Source organism: Pseudorasbora parva, chromosome 6 (assembly GCF_024679245.1).
Source record: "Pseudorasbora parva isolate DD20220531a chromosome 6, ASM2467924v1, whole genome shotgun sequence".
Lineage (NCBI taxonomy): Eukaryota > Metazoa > Chordata > Actinopteri > Cypriniformes > Gobionidae > Pseudorasbora > Pseudorasbora parva.
The window spans coordinates 38,953,303-38,970,904 of NC_090177.1; the positions used below are offsets into that span (position 1 = coordinate 38,953,303).

Consider the following 17,602-nt stretch of genomic DNA (forward strand, 5'->3'; position numbering starts at 1 on the left):
TTTATATCCTGGTTGGGACAGATTTCTGTGTCCTTTATTCTGTCTAATTCTTTGTCTTCTTTCTCTCGACTGAATGTTGAAGCTGTTCAGGTGTTCTGTGTTATTATAGTGTGTAATAATGCATTTGTCTTGGTGGCTGGATTCAAATGCAAGCACAATATCATGCATCATATGTGCATTTAGAAGCATGATTTTTGCATGTTTGTCTAAACCATTTAGCATGTAGCTCTTGCACGTGTTTTTCTTTGCATTATTTCTTAAAGAAGTCTCTTTTGCTCACCAAAGCTGCATTATTTAGTCAAATGCTGTTTAATACAGTAAAAACAGTAATATTGTGAAATATCATTAAAAATTTAAATAACTATTTTCTATTGTACTATATTTTAAAATGTAATTTATTACAGTGATATGTTGATTTCTATTTAGAAAAATATAAATATTAAACAATAAATAAATATACTAATTTGAAATATAAATATTTTGTAATATTTTAAACGTCTTTACTGTCACTTCTGATCATCTGAATGCATCCTTGCTGAATAAAAGTATTAATTTATTTAAAAATTAAAAATAAATAACTAAAATCAAAAACTTTGAACTAAAACATTTTGAACTGTAGTGTACATATCCAAATCCAAGCGATATCCAAGGCATTATTTAAATTTAGTATTACAATACACATTTTTATTAGTAGCCTAGTAGTAGTAGTATGTACAATGACATCTCTAATATATTATAGTAATTATATTTTTTTAAATATCTAAATATATGACATATCTAATGTATTATAATAATTATATAATATCATAGATTTAGATTCCTTATATAATATAATATAATATAATATAATATAATATAATATAATATTATATAATATTATATTATATAATGTCATAGATTTAGATCCCTAATATACACTCACCTAAAGGATTATTAGGAACACCATACTAATACTGTGTTTGACCCCCTTTCGCCTTCAGAACTGCCTTAATTCTATGTGGCATTGATTCAACAAGGTGCTGAAAGCATTCTTTAGAAATGTTGGCCCATATTGTTAGGATAGCATCTTGCAGTTGATGGAGATTTGTGGGATGCACATCCAGGGCACGAAGCTCCCGTTCCACCGCATCCCAAAGATGCTTTATTGGGTTGAGATCTGGTGACTGTGGGGGCCATTTTAGTACAGTGAACTCATTGTCATGTTCAAGAAACCAATTTGAAATGATTCAAGCTTTGTGACATGGTGCATTATCCTGCTTGAAGAAGCCATCAGTGGATGGGTACATGGTGGTCATAAAGGGATAGACATGGTCAGAAACAATGCTCAGGTAGGCCGTGGCATTTAAACGATGCCCAGTTGGCACTAAGGGTCCGAAAGTGTGCCAAGAAAACATCCCCACACCATTACACCACCACCACCAGCCTGCACAGTGGGGTAACAAGGCATGATGGATCCATGTTCTCATTCTGTTTACGCCAAATTCTGACTCTACCATCTGAATGTCAGATGTCAGAAATCGAGACTCATCAGACCAGGCAACATTTTTCCAGTCTTCAACTGTCCAATTTTGGTGCGCTTGTGCAAATTGTAGCCTCTTTTTCCTATTTGTAGAGGAGATGAGTGGTACCCGGTGGGGTCTTCTGCTGTTGTAGCCCATCCGCCTCCAGGTTGTGGGTGTTGTGGCTTCACAAATGCTTTGCTGCATACCTCGGTTGTAACGAGTGGTTATTTTAGTCAAAGTTGCTCTTCTATCAGCTTGAATCAGTCGGCCCATTCTCCTCTGACCTCGAGCATCAACAAAGCATTTTCACCCACAGGACTGCCGCATACTGGATGTTTTTCCCGTTTCACACCATTCTTTGTAAACCCTAGAAATGGTTGTGTGTGAAAATCCCAGTAACTGAGCAGATTGTGAAATACTCAGACCGGCCCGTCTGGCACCAACAACCATGCCACGCTCAAAATTGCTTAAATCACCTTTCTTTCCCATTCTGACATTCAGTTTGGATTTCAGGAGATTGTCTTGACCAGGACCACACCCCTAAATGCACTGAAGCAACTGCCATGTGGTTCGTTGATTAGATAATTGCATTAATCAGAAATTGAACAGGTGTTCCTAATAATCATTTAGGTGACTGTAATAGAATATAATATAATTTAATAGATGTCATATATTTGGACATAATATATATTATATTATATATTTAATATAATATATATTAGGTATGTCATAGATTTAGATCTCTAAAATAATATAATATACAATAATATAATAAAATAGATGGCATAGATTTAGACATAATATATAATATAATTAATATAACCTATATTAGATATGTCATAGATTTAGACCCCTTATATAATATAATTTAATAGATGTCATTGATTTAGACATATGCAATATAATATAATTAATATATTAGATATGTCATAGATTTAGTTACCTAAAATATATAATATACAATAATATAATAGATACGTCATAGCTGTAGATACCTAAATATATAATACAATATAATAATAAATATAATTTGAATAATTTATTACTATTTAAAAAATTCCAATAGTAAAATGCATCTTAGAAGTGGTATTATGAAAGTTCCTTTTAGTTCTGGATAATTTCAGTTGAATGTTTTTCCCAGTGAACTGTGCTCCTAATTAAGCCCTTATTGCATCTTTCTCAGGATCAGGCTTCCAAAGACAAAGCCCTGCAGAACATGGCCGCTCTGTCCTCGGCTCAGATCGTTTCTGCCAGCGTGATGAAGAGTCAGATGCCTCCTCTCCCTCAGCACCCCTACCCTCCTCCAGCCAGGGTTAGTTCAGAGTCCAATGACCAGTCACCCTCAGTTCTCGAACTTAACCTTCAAACTTCCATTGTTCTCTGTTTTTTTTGTGTAGTTTTGGCCCGGCCCCATCCCAGGACAGCCTGGACCTTCTCAGGAGTGAGTATTTCTACGAGACTGACATCTGTGATTGAATCAGTGTGAGCGCCTACTGATCTTTCTCTGTGCTCTTCTAGCATCAAGCCCTTTGCACCGAATCCGTACTCCAGCCTTCAGCCTCCACTGCCTACGCCCATATCAAGTAAGAGCAGTGCTGGGATTATATCTGAACTCACATTGACCAGCCGGCCTAAACCAGCATGTTTTCTCAACAGATTATGATCATCTGCCCACCTCCCACCCCCCAACCACCACTGCCATGCCTGTGTGGCAGGACCGGACCATCGCCTCCGGTAAACTCCGCATGCTGGAGTATTCTGCCTTCATGGAGGTCCAGAGAGACCCTGACACTGTGAGTGAGCGTTTGGAAGAGAATATTAGAGACGCCGTTCACGCTGATGGCATTCTCCCCACAAGATGTGAAGTTAGACATCAACCTTAGTATTCCTCAATCAATTCATTGAAACAATATAATAAAAAAGGGTTCTCCCAGTCATATGCTTTATTTTATTCTTAACTTCTGTAATTGTTACTCTAATATCAGGAGAGTTTTATATCATCACGACAGGTGGAGATCCTTTCGTGTTAGATATAGATCCGGGTCGCTAAAGACCCCAATATGTAATAATGTTGAGTAATTGTAATGATTGGCAAAACATTCATGCATTTAAGCGTTGAAAGAAGTTTTAAAAAACACCTCAGACCTTGCGCTTCTTTTTCGTTCCACTGCCCTGCGCATTCTGTGTAAACCGGTCCTTACATGACAAAAACATACATAATGTGTTTCAGGAATGTCGATATTCCATGCATGTGTTTCAAAGCGCATTAATTGTTACTTCTTCACCTGTTAATCCACAGTACAGCAAGCACCTGTTCGTTCACATCGCCCAGACAAACCCCTCGTACACAGACCCTCTTCTGGAGGCTGTGGACATCCGTCAGATCTACGACAAGTTTCCAGAGAAGAAGGGAGGGCTGAAGGAACTGTACGAGAAAGGCCCTCAGAACGCCTTCTTTCTGGTCAAGTTCTGGGTGAGTTTTTTTCTGTTAATCTGTTATTACAATATTGAAAATACTAGAAACCCAGTGTATGTTATCTGTTTGTAAATTGATATGTCATACATCCATCTCTTTATATAGCTGAGATAATGAGATACCTGCCTTTTATGTCATCTGTTTCAGGCTGATCTGAACAGTAGTAATGTTCAGGATGGCGCAGGCTCGTTCTATGGGGTCAGCAGTCAGTACAGCAGTGCTGAAAACATGACCATCACTGTGTCCACTAAAGTCTGTTCTTTTGGGAAGCAGGTGGTAGAGAAAGTTGAAGTAAGTTTACCATTTATTCATAATAAGGCCACTTATTGTCATATGCTGTAGATGGTAGTGGTTTCATAGAAAAATCAGCATCTATTGACTTGTTGAACCCTAGACAGAATATGCCCGTGTGGAGGGCGGGAGGTACGTTTATCGGATCCATCGCTCACCCATGTGTGAATACATGATCAACTTCATCCATAAACTGAAGCACCTGCCAGAGAAATATATGATGAACAGTGTCCTGGAGAACTTCACTATACTGCAGGTAAGCAAATGAGAACACAGGGCAAAATTCAGAATTTAAAGGTCCCGTTCTTCGCGGGTTTTCAAAGCTTTGATTATCTTTACAGTGTGAATATAACATGAGTTCATGTTTCGCGTGTAAAAAAAACAGTATTTTTCACACAATTTACTTATCTGTACACCGCTGTTTCCTCTGTCCTAAAAACGGCCTGATGATTTCCTTGTTCTATGAAGTCCCTCCTTCAGAAACACGTAACGAGTTCTGATTGGGCCAGCGCTTCCCGTGTTGTGATTGGACAGCAGTTTAGAGCACTTTGCCCGGAAAGGTCCCGCCTCTTACCATAACGGGGAGATGCAAGCGCTGAATGCGCGCTCTTCTCCATGTGAGAGAGCAACGAGACTACACCCCCTATTTTGCGTGTTCTTGTGGGCGGAGGGTTAGTCAACAAACGGTTCTAGTGACGTCATTCCTGAAGGAAGTGCAGGGGTGTAGTCCAAACGGGCCGTTCGCTGTAGGCTTTGAAAGGGAACTTCTGTTAAATAAAATATCTCGCTTGGCATTGAACTTTGAGCTTTATAATTTTACAGGTATTATTAATGCTCCAACAGCAACATTACACACTGACTAAAGTTTGAAAGATGGAATCGCGAAGAACGGGACCTTTAAAGGTACACTATGTAACTTTTGGCCCTCTAGCTGTTTAAAAAATAACTACATGCATTTTGGAGAAGAACATTGTTTTGGTTGTAAAACAACCACTACTCGGCTTAAGAGATATAACCAGTTTAGATGGAAAGGATCTCAAGCTGACTATAGAAGACATTATTGTAGCTTTACCCATTAAAGGGGGGGTGAAATGCTGTTTCATGCATACTGATCTTTTTACACTGTTAAAGACTTGGAATCCCATACTAAACATAGACAAAGTTTCAAAAGTTAAGGTGGACGTTTGATGGGAGTATTTCTTTGTCAAAAATACTACTTCCGGTTAGTCCTAAGTTTCGGCAAGTTTTTTGAGATCATGCGTCCCCATTGACGTTAGTGGGGGCGGAATTTCCTTGTATGGGCCTTACGGACAATTCTACCGGAAGCGCGTGAGAGAGAGCGAGGGAGAGAGCGAAAGCAACAGCCTACGCCCATCAAAGCGGGGCTTGTAGGATGCTGGACAGGTGACAATTACACATAGCACATAACAATGTCACCAAAAAAGTGGGTTTTTGGTTGCCAGACCAAGACAGTCCTGCACAGATTCGCCAAAAACCCCGCGTTAAGGCAACAGTGGATGTAATTTGCTTTTCCGGATCAGCAACTGAGTTGCGCGAATGTTTATATCTGTTCGCTGCATTTCGGTGCCGACTGTTTCATAAACAAGGCCCAGCTCGACGCCGAATTTTCCCAATCGCCTAATGCTGAAGGATGGAGCAGTCCCAACGTTAGAAGGGTGAGTGAGACTGCTTTTAGTCCGCTTACTGTCTACACAAACCACGCGTAAACACACAAACACATGTGCACAACTGCACTTCCCACATGTACACCTTCAAAGACAAAAATACGACGATATAATTCAAGTATAAATATGTAAATAACACAAGCCGCTAAGCATATAATATAGTTAGTGTATAACTTGTAACTTACCACATAGAGACGTCCTGCTCTAGTCGTTTTTGCTGCTGCTCCTGTTCAACTGCAGCCTCTGGGTCTGATTCCGGATCATAGATGTATGGCTGTATCTGATTAAAAGCCATATTTTTATTTTGAATAAAGTTTTTTTACCGCTGTTAGGGATGACGCTCGACTCAACACACAGCGCGCTGCTGCACACGTCATTATTTAGCTCCGCTCACACGACACGCCCCCACCCGCTCGGCTTTTTTCGGAAAGACTCGGAACAGCGCATCTTTCTTATATAATTATTAAAAAAATAAAAACTTTTCGGAGATATGCAGGATGCAATGCTACTCTATAGGTACTCAAGATTGACATGACACTGACTGAAACTGAGTGTTTCACCCCCCCTTTAATAGACACAGTAAATCCTTGAGGATAAATTAGAGTAAAGAGCTACAGCAACCATAATGAAATGAGCCTTCACAATAGATAATTCTTTAAAATGAAATCCATTAGAGAGCTGTTAAATAAAAGACCTTACCTGTTGAGTCATAATCTCTCAAGAGTCGACACCATCTCTGCATCGCTTTTACATTTAAAATTCTTCAGTTCTCACGATCTCCGAAAAGGCAAGCCAATGTTGATTCTTGTTTTATTACGAGCTCTGACACCCATGTGTTGCCAAACCGGTGTTCGGGTTTAAGATTAGTGGCTCCATTTCAACCATTCTCGATCGCTGTGACGACTAACCTATGCCACTCCCACAAGCGTCAAAGAATAAAGAAATGACCTTATTACATATTCAATTGAGGAATGTACAAGCCACACAACATAAACAATTCGATAATTTATTTTGACTGATGCCTGTTTATGTCATGATATACTGTATGGAGAATGCTTTTTATTTTTTTATTTGGCACTGCTGTTCAAACGTTCCCTTTTGATGAAACTCGACACGGTGTCAGGTGCTATTGCTATGGGGACGAGTCTCGCAGAACCTGCTGTCTGAACCATGTGTGAAAACACGCAAAACTATTGGTCGACCACAGTCCAGCAATGTCACATGGACAGCTTGTATTACATGCCAACAGCTTTGTTGTCTTCAGGAAGCCACTTTGTATGTGCATGTGAAGATAGGGGCTCTGTTCTAGCTTGATGTTCAATCAATGGATAGAGCTGAGCATCTGATTGGAGCGTGTTTGGCTTTCGAGGGAGTTGGATGCTCTCTTAGCAATGCGTTTGGAGAATAAAGTTCTGTTCTTGCTTTATTCTCACAAGGGATGATGGACACAGTGAGGGAGCTCTGCTCTTGTTTGGCTCTTTTCTTGAGGGATGACAGTCAAGTGTCTGCAACTTGCGGTCCAGGCCCCTTTGTCTGTTAAAGCTGTGCGGTGACTTTGATTGTGGGATCACAGGGAGGTAGGGCTGAGGCATTATGCTAAAATAATGAAACTGCCTCCTCTGTATTACCACTTCACAGCTAATGGCAAGATTTATGTGGCAGCGGGTTAGGCACGTGAGGCTCTGCACACCATGGAATCCACCCATTCTGTTCATCAGCGCTGCAGGATTGTGGTGTTACTTAGGAGTACCCTGCTTAATGTTTTTGCTCCACACTCCTATCCCTGCCCCAGCAAAAGCAGGATGTAAGCATTAAGCAGTTGAGATGATGTGATCCGCTTTCTAATCTATTGTTAAGTGCGAGTGTGAAGTCATGGTGAGATAAGATGATCCGGTGAGATCAGTAGTGATGTTCAGCATGCTCCTCTGAAACTGTTGGTCTCTGTGAAATGATGCAACACGTTCACTTTAACCGGGGCCCTCCCCCTGGTGTTGTTAGGCAGAATGTGGTGCGTTTCGTAATGGTTTATGAGGAGGAGTGAAATGACAGAGCAGATACGCATCTACGCCTCTTGCTAGAACTGTAGGAAGGGTCAACCCTTGAATGAGGGCCGATGAATGAGGGAACCCTTGAATGAGGGAATATGAGGGCCACTTGGGAGAGAGTATTTGAGAAAGGTGCTACGCCATCCCGCTCTCTCTGTTTCCCCCTCCGGTTTACACTGGAGCTAGTAGCTACACGGGAGGATGGCAGCTCGTTTCCCTAGGAGACCTGAATAGGTAGAGCGTATCCCTAGGTGTTCAATGGTCAAAGTCTTTCAGTAATAGGGAACTTGTGTTTGTTTAGCGGCTCGGGCATCCCTCTTTCTCGGTGGCTCCCTCCAGCTGTCGGAGGTAGCAGGTGTTGACTAACTTTGTCGACAGGCTTCTTTTTATGAACGGCGAGGTAGACCGTAGGCACTCCACTCTCTGTGCACTCTTGCCAGATCTCCCAAAAGTACTATTTCTCCTTTAGGAGAATTGAGGGTAGAGTAGAGTAGACTACTCTCTCCTGAGGCCTCTTTTAGTCCTTAAGGAATGGGATGCTTAATGACATGCTCCCTTCAGTTAGGTTGCCCTTTAGATGAGTTGAGCTTGAGCGCTGATATTGAGTGTGGACACTTCCACTCCCTCACTTGTCATCCTCCCCAAATGATCATACTGGGTATTGCAGCAGGATTCTGCTCCCTGTAACTGGATTGATGGTTTGTAGTGACCCATTCTCTGGCCACTCGTACTCTTTTGCTTCTACAGCTCATTAGTCTGGATATTCTTGGAAGCTGAGGAATTCTTCCTTCACATGCTTCGGCACCCTGCTCCCTTAAGCCTAGTTCAGACTGCACGATTTTCAAACTCTTCGGGTCACTGCTCTTCTCACACTGCATGACTATCTGGGGTAGCATTCAGTCACTGCTGTGTTCACACTGCACGATGGATCGGCGACAGAGGGGTTCACACTGCATGACTGTACAGGAGGAACAATCGCCGACAACTCTCTCTCTCTCTGGTGCGCAAATTACGTTTCCCAACTAAACGCACGTGCGATGTGACAAGTAAACAACGCGAGATCACACGTGCATCAGACCGGCGTTCTCGCACGAGACTTGGAATTGTTACTAAAAATGATAAACTGCAGAAAGTTTGCGCTCAAAATTGTCTGTGCGCTGATTTGTGGAATAGAAGATTATGGAGGAGGAAATTGTTGGAGAGACAGAGGAAGCCAGGATTGTGTTCTGCAAAGAGAGTTTAAGGTAAATAAGTAATTTTGCAATGTGCTGCTGCTGCGGCTGTACGTGCAAATGTTTGGGCTTTGTTTCTGTGTGGTAGAATTGTAAATATTATATCTATTAAAAATACTGATATTCTGCTCTATAACTCCTCCCTGAACCTCCCGCTGCCCTGAATCTCACTCTCTCATTGGCTGTCGGTCATCGCCGATATTAGAACACATTTCACACAGCAGGAGTTTGAATCGCCGACAGGTCCAGATATTTAGCATGCCAAATATCTTGCGGGTGTCGGCGACTCGTCAGCGATTCTCTCTTATCGCGTCTTTGATCATTCACACCGTGTGATTGTCACTCGCGTGTATGAGCAACGATTTGCCTATGATCTTGGGCGTTTGTCGCCAATTTCGCGAAACCTGTCAGCGAGTCAAAATCGGGGCTAAAATCGGCAAGTGTGAACTAGGCTTTAGACTTGTTGTTAAGGTCTGGTAGATATAAATGTAGAGATGCTTTGAGCCACTCAATATTTCCCCTATCGCCTGGTTTGGCTGCAAGATGTAGTGCTATAGACTTGGCTGAGGCTATGCCTAGTATCCCCAGTTATCTCTGCTCTTAGGGACTCAGAGATGTCCTCTTGCTTTGGCTTAGACTGGTCTATAGTGGGAGTCCCTATTTCAGAAAGGGTTGAATATGGAAGTTCAGGGCTTTTTTTCTAGCGCCTATAATGAGCCTTCTATGAAGCAGGACTGTGGTCTCACAGGATGTGATGCTGACACATTTAGGGTACTCTGTGCCGAGGCCCATCAACTCCTTAAGTGCTTAAGCCTGACAAGATTGTGCTTTCTGACCTTCACAGAGCATAGGCAGGCATTGGTCCGCATGCCATAGTATAAAACATCTTTATAATCTTAACATCTTTTTTGTTATTGTTTGTAATGAATTGAATGAGGAATACTAAGAAGGTTGATGTCCAAGTTTGAAAAATGAGGAGACGTCCCGGGTCACTAAAGACCCGAGGCATGCGATAAAGGGTTAAATAAGGCACTACATTGGAATTTAAAAGCATCATTAATGTTGTGCTGTATTAAAGTCATTTGTCATTATGGCTGTAATACAGTCGAAATATATTTTTTATTTCCAAGTGTATATCATGCTTTCATTAAAGTTAGTGTTACTATAGTCTTCTAAAGTGTTTTTCTCCTCCCCAGGTTGTCACAAACAGAGACACACAAGAGACTTTGCTTTGCATTGCGTTTGTGTTTGAGGTGTCTACAAGTGACCACGGAGCACAGTATCACGTTTACAGACTCGTCAAGGACTGAAGGACCGCTGTGCCCACGCCTCCAGACGCAGGCCATCGAATGCGTACGAACAAAAAAGGAAAAGAAAATTAGACAAACCTGAAGCTCATACACTCAATCATGGACAAAACACAAACCAGGATCCTCTGCACTAGGTTGTGTTGTATATTTAGTCGTGTTCCTTAAAAGGAAAGGAAATGTACTTTCAGGGATGATTCTATTTCTTCCTTTGCTTACTGTTTTGTGAAAGGAGAGGTCTCAAATGTATGGTGGGTTAATTCTGATTATGACCCTTGTCATGTTTATGGTACTAGACTCTGAAGGCACAAAGGTCTTTTTAAAAGCCATCGTAAGCGAATAGGAAAGGAATGCTGGTCGATACAAGTCTTTTTCTAATCAGGAACTTGGTGATAGCATATGTTTGTTCTGACTGTCCTTTTGTCACAATCTTTGGTTTAGACACAGAAGCCTGCTACCTCTGACCTTTGATCGGGGTTCAGATTGTGCTCAGAAGGATGCGAAAGTCTTGTAAATAAAAGCGGTTTTGTATAGGAAAAGACACTGAATGTTTGTTGTGATGGAAAAGCGCAAGTTGCATGAATGTTACACACTTTTGAAAGTTTTGCTCTCGATTTGGCTTGGTTTTGGAAAGTGCAAATGTGTTATTTCTACCTCTTGGTGTTACATGGATATGCAAAGTGCATTTGGAACCTTTTTACTGCAGAGTTTTGGCTTAAAAAAATGGAAGCTTGTTCCTGCCATTGAATAAAAAAAATAATAAAGGTAATTGCCACATTTTATCTCCCAATTTTGACTTTTTTTCTCCCAATTGCGAGTTATATCTCACAATTCTGAGAAAGTCCAAATTGTGTAACAGTTGCAAGGAAAAAGCATGAATTTCAGAATATAAACTTGTAATTGCTAGAAAATGTCAGAATTGGGATTAAAAACGTGCAATTGCCAGAAAAAGTGAAAAAAGTCTGAATTGCGGCATATAAACTCACAATTGTGAGAAGAAATGCAGAAATGTCAAAATTGTGAGATATAACACGATTGCGAGGAAAAAGTGTAAATTGTGGCGTATAATTTGATTTAAAAATTCAAAAATTGCAGGAAGAAGTCAGAAAAACGTTTGTGAGAAAAATAATGTTAAATCACAATTGCGAATTGACTTTGTGGAAAGTTAGAATTGTGAGATGTAAACTCGCATTCATAAGAAAAAGTCTGAAATGTGCTATATAGAATTACAGCTGGGAGAAAAAAGTTTACATTTTGATAACTTGCAATTTTCAGAAAAAAAATCAGAATTTTTAGATATAAACTAATATTTGTGAGGAGGAAACATCTGAATTGCGAACAATTGAGAGAAAATGTTAGAATTGTGAACTCATGATTGCGAGAGAATAGTGTTATTGTGTGATGGAATCGCTTTTTGCGAGAAAAGTAAGAATTTGAGAATTTTGAGATATAACAATCATGAGAAAAAAGTCAAAATGTGATTTTTAAAAATTGACAATTTGCACAAAAAAGTGGAAAAGTTAAAACTGTGATAAATAAACTCACAGTCGTGAGTAAAATCTGAATTGTGAGATATAAACTCACTTTTGCGAGTAAAAGTCTGAATTGTAATAACCCAATTGCAAGAGAAAAAAGGTGGAAAACTAACATTTGTGAGGAGTAAACATCTGAATTGCGGACGATTGAGAGAAAAGGTTAGAATTGTGAACTCACAATTGCGAGGAAATTTTTTTTGTTGTGAGATGGAATCACTTTTTTCCAGAAAAGTCAGAATTGTAAGATAACAATTGTGAGAAAAAAAGTCAGAATGTGATTTAAAAAATAAAAAAAAAATTGAAATGTAAGAAATAAAAATACACATTTGCAAGGGACACATCTAAATTGTGAGATATAAACTCACTTTTGCAAGTAACAGTCTGAATTGTAATAACACAATTGCAAGAGAAAAAAATTGGAAAACTAACATTTCTGAGTAAGAAAAATCAGAATTGTGGCATATAAACACTATCACAAACAAACAAAAAATCTGAATAAAAACTAATATTTGCGAGAAAAGTCAAAACTGCAAGTCATAAATTCGGAAAGGTCTGAAATGCGGAATCTAAACTTAAAGTCTTCAGAAAAAAGTGGAAAGGGTTGATTTGTGAGATTTAAACTCGCATTTGCGAGAGTGTATTGTGGTAGGCCTATATAAACTCACAATTTCCAGAAGAAAAGTGGAAAGGTCTGATTTTTGAGATATAAACTAACATCTGTGAGGAAGGAACATCTGAATTGCGATATATAAACTCACAATTTGGAGAAAAGGTAAGAATTGTAAAATATTTTGGAATATAAACCTACATTTGTGAGGAAAAAACATCTAAATGGCAGTATATAAACTCCCAACTGCAAGAGAAAACTGATAAAATTAATTGTGAGAAAAAAGTCAGGATTGTGAGAAGTTTTTTTTTTCTCCACTGGTGGAAAGAAGCTTCCATATAAAGCCATTTAGCCATAATGATGATTGTGAAACACAGTACTACATATGCATGGTGTTCCTCGATCGCCCTCATTTTGAGTGCCTTATCACTTTTGTGTCTACCTTCGCCATACTGGCGAGTAAGCAGGAAAATTCAGAAGATCAGGTTACACAGTCCAAAACTAAAGAGGGCAAATGCTCTGCTTTACAGCGAGATTGCAGCGAGACTAAACGCATCTCGGCGTGCAACACTTGCTTTTCATTTCTCAGTGTTTTCAACTACATCTTCGCCAAAACAACTACACTTAACTGGGTGCTTAAATATTTTCCTAACACAACCATTGTATTTTAATGTACAATTGTAATATTTCAGTTTTTCTCTCATTCTTTTTGTGTGTGTGTGTGTGTGTGTGTGGTAAGGCATGTCATTGGTCAAAAGAGGACAACGTGAAATCAACCTTTAATTCCTAATCAAAATGTGCAATAAGATCCGGGCTGTTCCGATCCATGTGTTCTCAGGTTCTTTCAGTAACGTAGAAACACTCGAGGTTTGAAATGTTAGTTTTATACAGTATGTGGATTCATTACTCTTTTTATTGTTTATGATCCACACATGGCATCCCTCTTGGTGTTTTATTTTTTAAACCCACAATCACCTTCAGTGCTTGGTACATGTGACTTTTAAAGACGAGCGCCTTGACACTGTGTCGGATATGGCATCATATTTTGGTACATTTATATACATTTGTGCACTGCATTATGAAGAGCACATGTTGCGCAGAGAGGACTGTTCGTGTAGTTGTACATTGAAGACTAATCTGTAAAATCTTAACCAAAGAATCGAATGTGAAGAGCATCCGCCACAAAACCCAGTCTTGCCTTACTGTGTGCTTCAGGTCTTCTACGACGTTTTCAAAGAAAAATCATGCTTCTGTGTGAGTGTGTGTATTTGTGCACTTGAGTGCATATCTCTCTCTCTCTCTCTCTCTCTCTGTGTGTGTGTGTGTGTGTGTGTGTGTGTGTGTGTGTGTGTGTGTGTGTGTCTGTTTGTGTGTGGGAAAGAAAAATAGAAATTGATTCTGAAATTCTATAAATTGTTTTATGTATATTTTAAGAATGTTACAGGAAAGGTTTTTATGTCTATTCTTTTTTTCATCTTTATTTTTATTTGTTTTAGTTTTTTTTTTTTTTTTTGCTTTGTTTCAATACAATTTTTGTTCTGGTTAATACTAAATAAGGGTTGTAACGTCTACATTGTTTCATGTATTTGCCAATTAAAGTGACATTGGAGCCCTGGAAAGCTAAAACTTCCTAGTTGCTATTGTTGTTATTATATTAAATCCAAGAAAAGCACATTAACACTATAATGTAATGATATAATTAGGATAATTATTAGGCAATAGTTCTGATTATATAATTACACTACTCTTGATGGGCATGATATGTGAATGCAGGTAAAATGGGCCATGTTTTGTTAAACATATAATTTAGATGACTAGATGTTTTTTTTTTTCTTTACTTGTTTTTGTATTTGTCCAGTTAGGTAGAGTGGCCATCCCTGATTTATCAAAAATGATCCTGTATATGCACCGATCAGGCATAACATTAAGATCCTAATGTTATTTTGGTCCTCAAACAGCCCTGACACGTCGAGGCATGTACTCCATTAGACACCTGAAAGTGTGCTGTGGTATCTGGCACCAAGATGTTAGCAGCAGATCGTTTAAATCCTGTAAGTTGTAGGGCCTCTGGGTCGGACTTGTTTGTTCAGCACATCCCACAGACGCTCGATTGGATTGAGATCTGGGGAATTTGGAGGCCAAGTTAACGCCTCAAACTCATCCTTGTGCTCCTCAAACCATTCCTGAACCATTTTTCTTTGTGGCAGGAGCATTATCTGCTGAAAGAGCCACCAGAGAATACTGTTTCCATGAAAGAGTGAACATGGTCTGCAGCAATGCTTAGGTAGGTGGAGCGTGTCAAAGTAACATCCACATGGATGGAGGACCCAAGGTTTCCAATCCCACTGCCTCCGCCGGCTTGCCTTCTTCCCATAGTGCATCCTGGGGCCATGTGTTCCCCAGATAAGAGAGACACACACACCCGGCCATCGACGTGATGCAGAACAAAACGTGATTCCTCAGACCAGCCCTCCTTCTTCCATTGCTCCGTGGTCCAGTTTTGATGCTCACGTGCCACTGTTGGTGCTTTCGGCGGGGTCAGCATGGGCACCCTGACTGATCTATCCCGCCCCGTACGCAACAAACTGCGATGCTCTGTGTATTCTGACAGCTTTCTATCAGAACCAGCATTAGCTTCTTGAGCAGTTTGAGCTCCAGGAACTCGTCTGTTTGATCAGACCACACGGACCAGCCTTCGCTCCACACGTGCATCAATGAGCCTTGGCCGCCCATGACCCTGTGGCCGGTTCTCCACTGTTCCTCTTGGAGCACTTTTGATAGAGACTGACCACTGCAGACCGGGAACAGCCCACAAGAGCTGCAGTTTTGGAGATGCTCTGACCCAGTCGTCTAGCCATCACAATTTGGCCCTTGTTAAACTCACTCAAATACTTACGCTTGCCCATTTTTCCTGCTTCTAACACTTTGAGGACAAAATGTTAATTTGTTGCCTAATATATCCGACCCACTAACAGGTGGTATGATGAAGAGATAATCAGTGTTATTCACTTCACCGGTCATAATATTATGCCTGATCTGTGTATTAATAAAAGGGAGAGTTCACCCAAAAATGAAAATTATGTCAACATTTAGTCACACTTAAGTGGTTCCAAACTGGTAGAAATGTTTTTGTTCTGCTAGGAACATTATTTGTTATTTTAATGGCAGTAACCCAGACGTTTTTGTCAGCCATTGACTAACACTTAAATTAAATAAAAATAATATTATGGTAGTCAGTGGCTGCCGAGATCTGCTTGGCAACAAACATCCTACCAAATATCTTAATAAATTAATACAGGTGTGGAACAACTTGAGGGAGAGTAAATGATGACAGAATTTGCAGGTAAACTATCACTTTAATAACATATAATTACTAACACATATTATAAGAACATTATGCAACAACTCCAAAAGCAAATATACACACTGCAAAAAAAAAAAAAAAAAAAAAAAATCGCTGTAAATTTACAATAAATAATTGGATAGATTTTGCATGACTTTCACAGTAAGGATTACAGCAATATATTGTGAAATATATTCAGAGAAATTTACTGTAATTTTATATCTGTGATATTACAATGCATTGTTGTAAAAGCACAACTGTATACTGTAACTTCACAGCTTCAAGGACAAAGCAATACTGTGATATTACAGTACATTACTGGGTAATTACAATCTTTTGCTGTGCATCATTACAACATGGCCCTGTACTTTTACAGTGTGTACTGTGAAAGTAATGTACAAGTGGACTGGCCTGACAAGCCTGACCCACATCAAGATGTTTGGTCTGGAAACTCACCATTCTCACCACCAGACAGCTCAATCCGAGGGGCGGATAAACGGTTCTCTTTCAAACTCCCTCTGCACGCGATAGGATAGCGCTACAACCAACCAGAGCAACGAAGGTGAAGCAGAGCTTGTTGATAGATTAAACATTCGCCATATCCGGTTGGCTAAACTCCGAACACATCTTCCCTTTTTAAGAATGATTCAGTGCCGTTCTTTGTTCTTTTCTCAGAGAAAAGCTTAACTCCAAGTCTTCCAGAGTCGCGGTCAGAGCTGATTCGAAAGACCGCCGTTCGCCAGTTTCTGTGTTTACTAGAAGCACGCAAACGCAACTCGGCCGTAGTCATTATGGCCCCGCCCACCGACTCTATACACGATGTGATTGGTCCAGCAAGAGTTAGCGGAATACAGCTCAGAAGGGTATTGAGAGTTGCTAGACGACACTCGCGGCAAATTAGATTTGCTGCCGCTAGGGTGCGTCTAGATTTCTAGGCAACAAGTGGACAATAATTTACTGTGAATTTACAATGTATACTGTGGAAGTCGTACTAAAATTATCCAATAACCTAAAAGTAATGGAGATGAAGCTTCCATTTACTCTGAATTTACATGAATATATCTTTATAGATAAGACTAGTAAATCATTAATGAGTTAAACCCTTATTAAATAGCCAACATAATCTACTCATGTTTTTTTTTTCAGCTTTGCTTGCTAGAACAAATGTAAACACACCATTACAGCAGCTAGAGAAAAATTAATGTTATTGTGTCACGGTTCAAGAGCCCAACTAAAGCAAACACTGATCACCATAATGGTAACGTCAGAAGAAACAATAAAGCATCATCTATTAATTCTCAATAAGAGCTTCTGTAGACGTCTGACAGAAATAAAGTCAGTCTGGTTAGTAATGTGTGAAGCTTACGGTTAGCCCTGCTAATCTAACCTTGACTAGCCTAATTACAGAAATGTGCACGCATAAATAGTAATGTCTGTCCCATCATTAGTTTTATAAACTTTACAAACACCAGATTTGTCTAAACGGTGATAGTGACATGAAAAATTAGAACATTAGCGAAACTCTCGTCATTAGCAGATGCTGTGAGTGAACTTTCATCAATTCTGGGCACTTGCTAAC

At 39.7% G+C, this 17,602-nt stretch overlaps 1 protein-coding gene across 5 annotated transcripts in view; it reads left to right on the forward strand.

Moving 5' to 3' along the window:
- tead3a (TEA domain family member 3 a) overlaps positions 1-11,081 on the forward strand; it is a 67,818-nt gene extending 56,737 nt beyond the window's left edge. For all 5 annotated transcript variants that reach the window (XM_067446878.1, XM_067446879.1, XM_067446880.1 and 2 more), the window contains 8 exons: positions 2,686-2,814; positions 2,900-2,943; positions 3,021-3,085; positions 3,159-3,295; positions 3,802-3,975; positions 4,126-4,269; positions 4,373-4,525; positions 10,428-11,081. In XM_067446878.1, the coding sequence (XP_067302979.1) occupies positions 2,686-2,814; positions 2,900-2,943; positions 3,021-3,085; positions 3,159-3,295; positions 3,802-3,975; positions 4,126-4,269; positions 4,373-4,525; positions 10,428-10,541 (960 nt within the window). In that variant the 3' untranslated portion in view covers positions 10,542-11,081. The remainder of the gene's footprint in view (positions 1-2,685; positions 2,815-2,899; positions 2,944-3,020; positions 3,086-3,158; positions 3,296-3,801; positions 3,976-4,125; positions 4,270-4,372; positions 4,526-10,427) is intronic.
- The last annotated feature ends 6,521 nt before the right edge of the window (positions 11,082-17,602 follow it).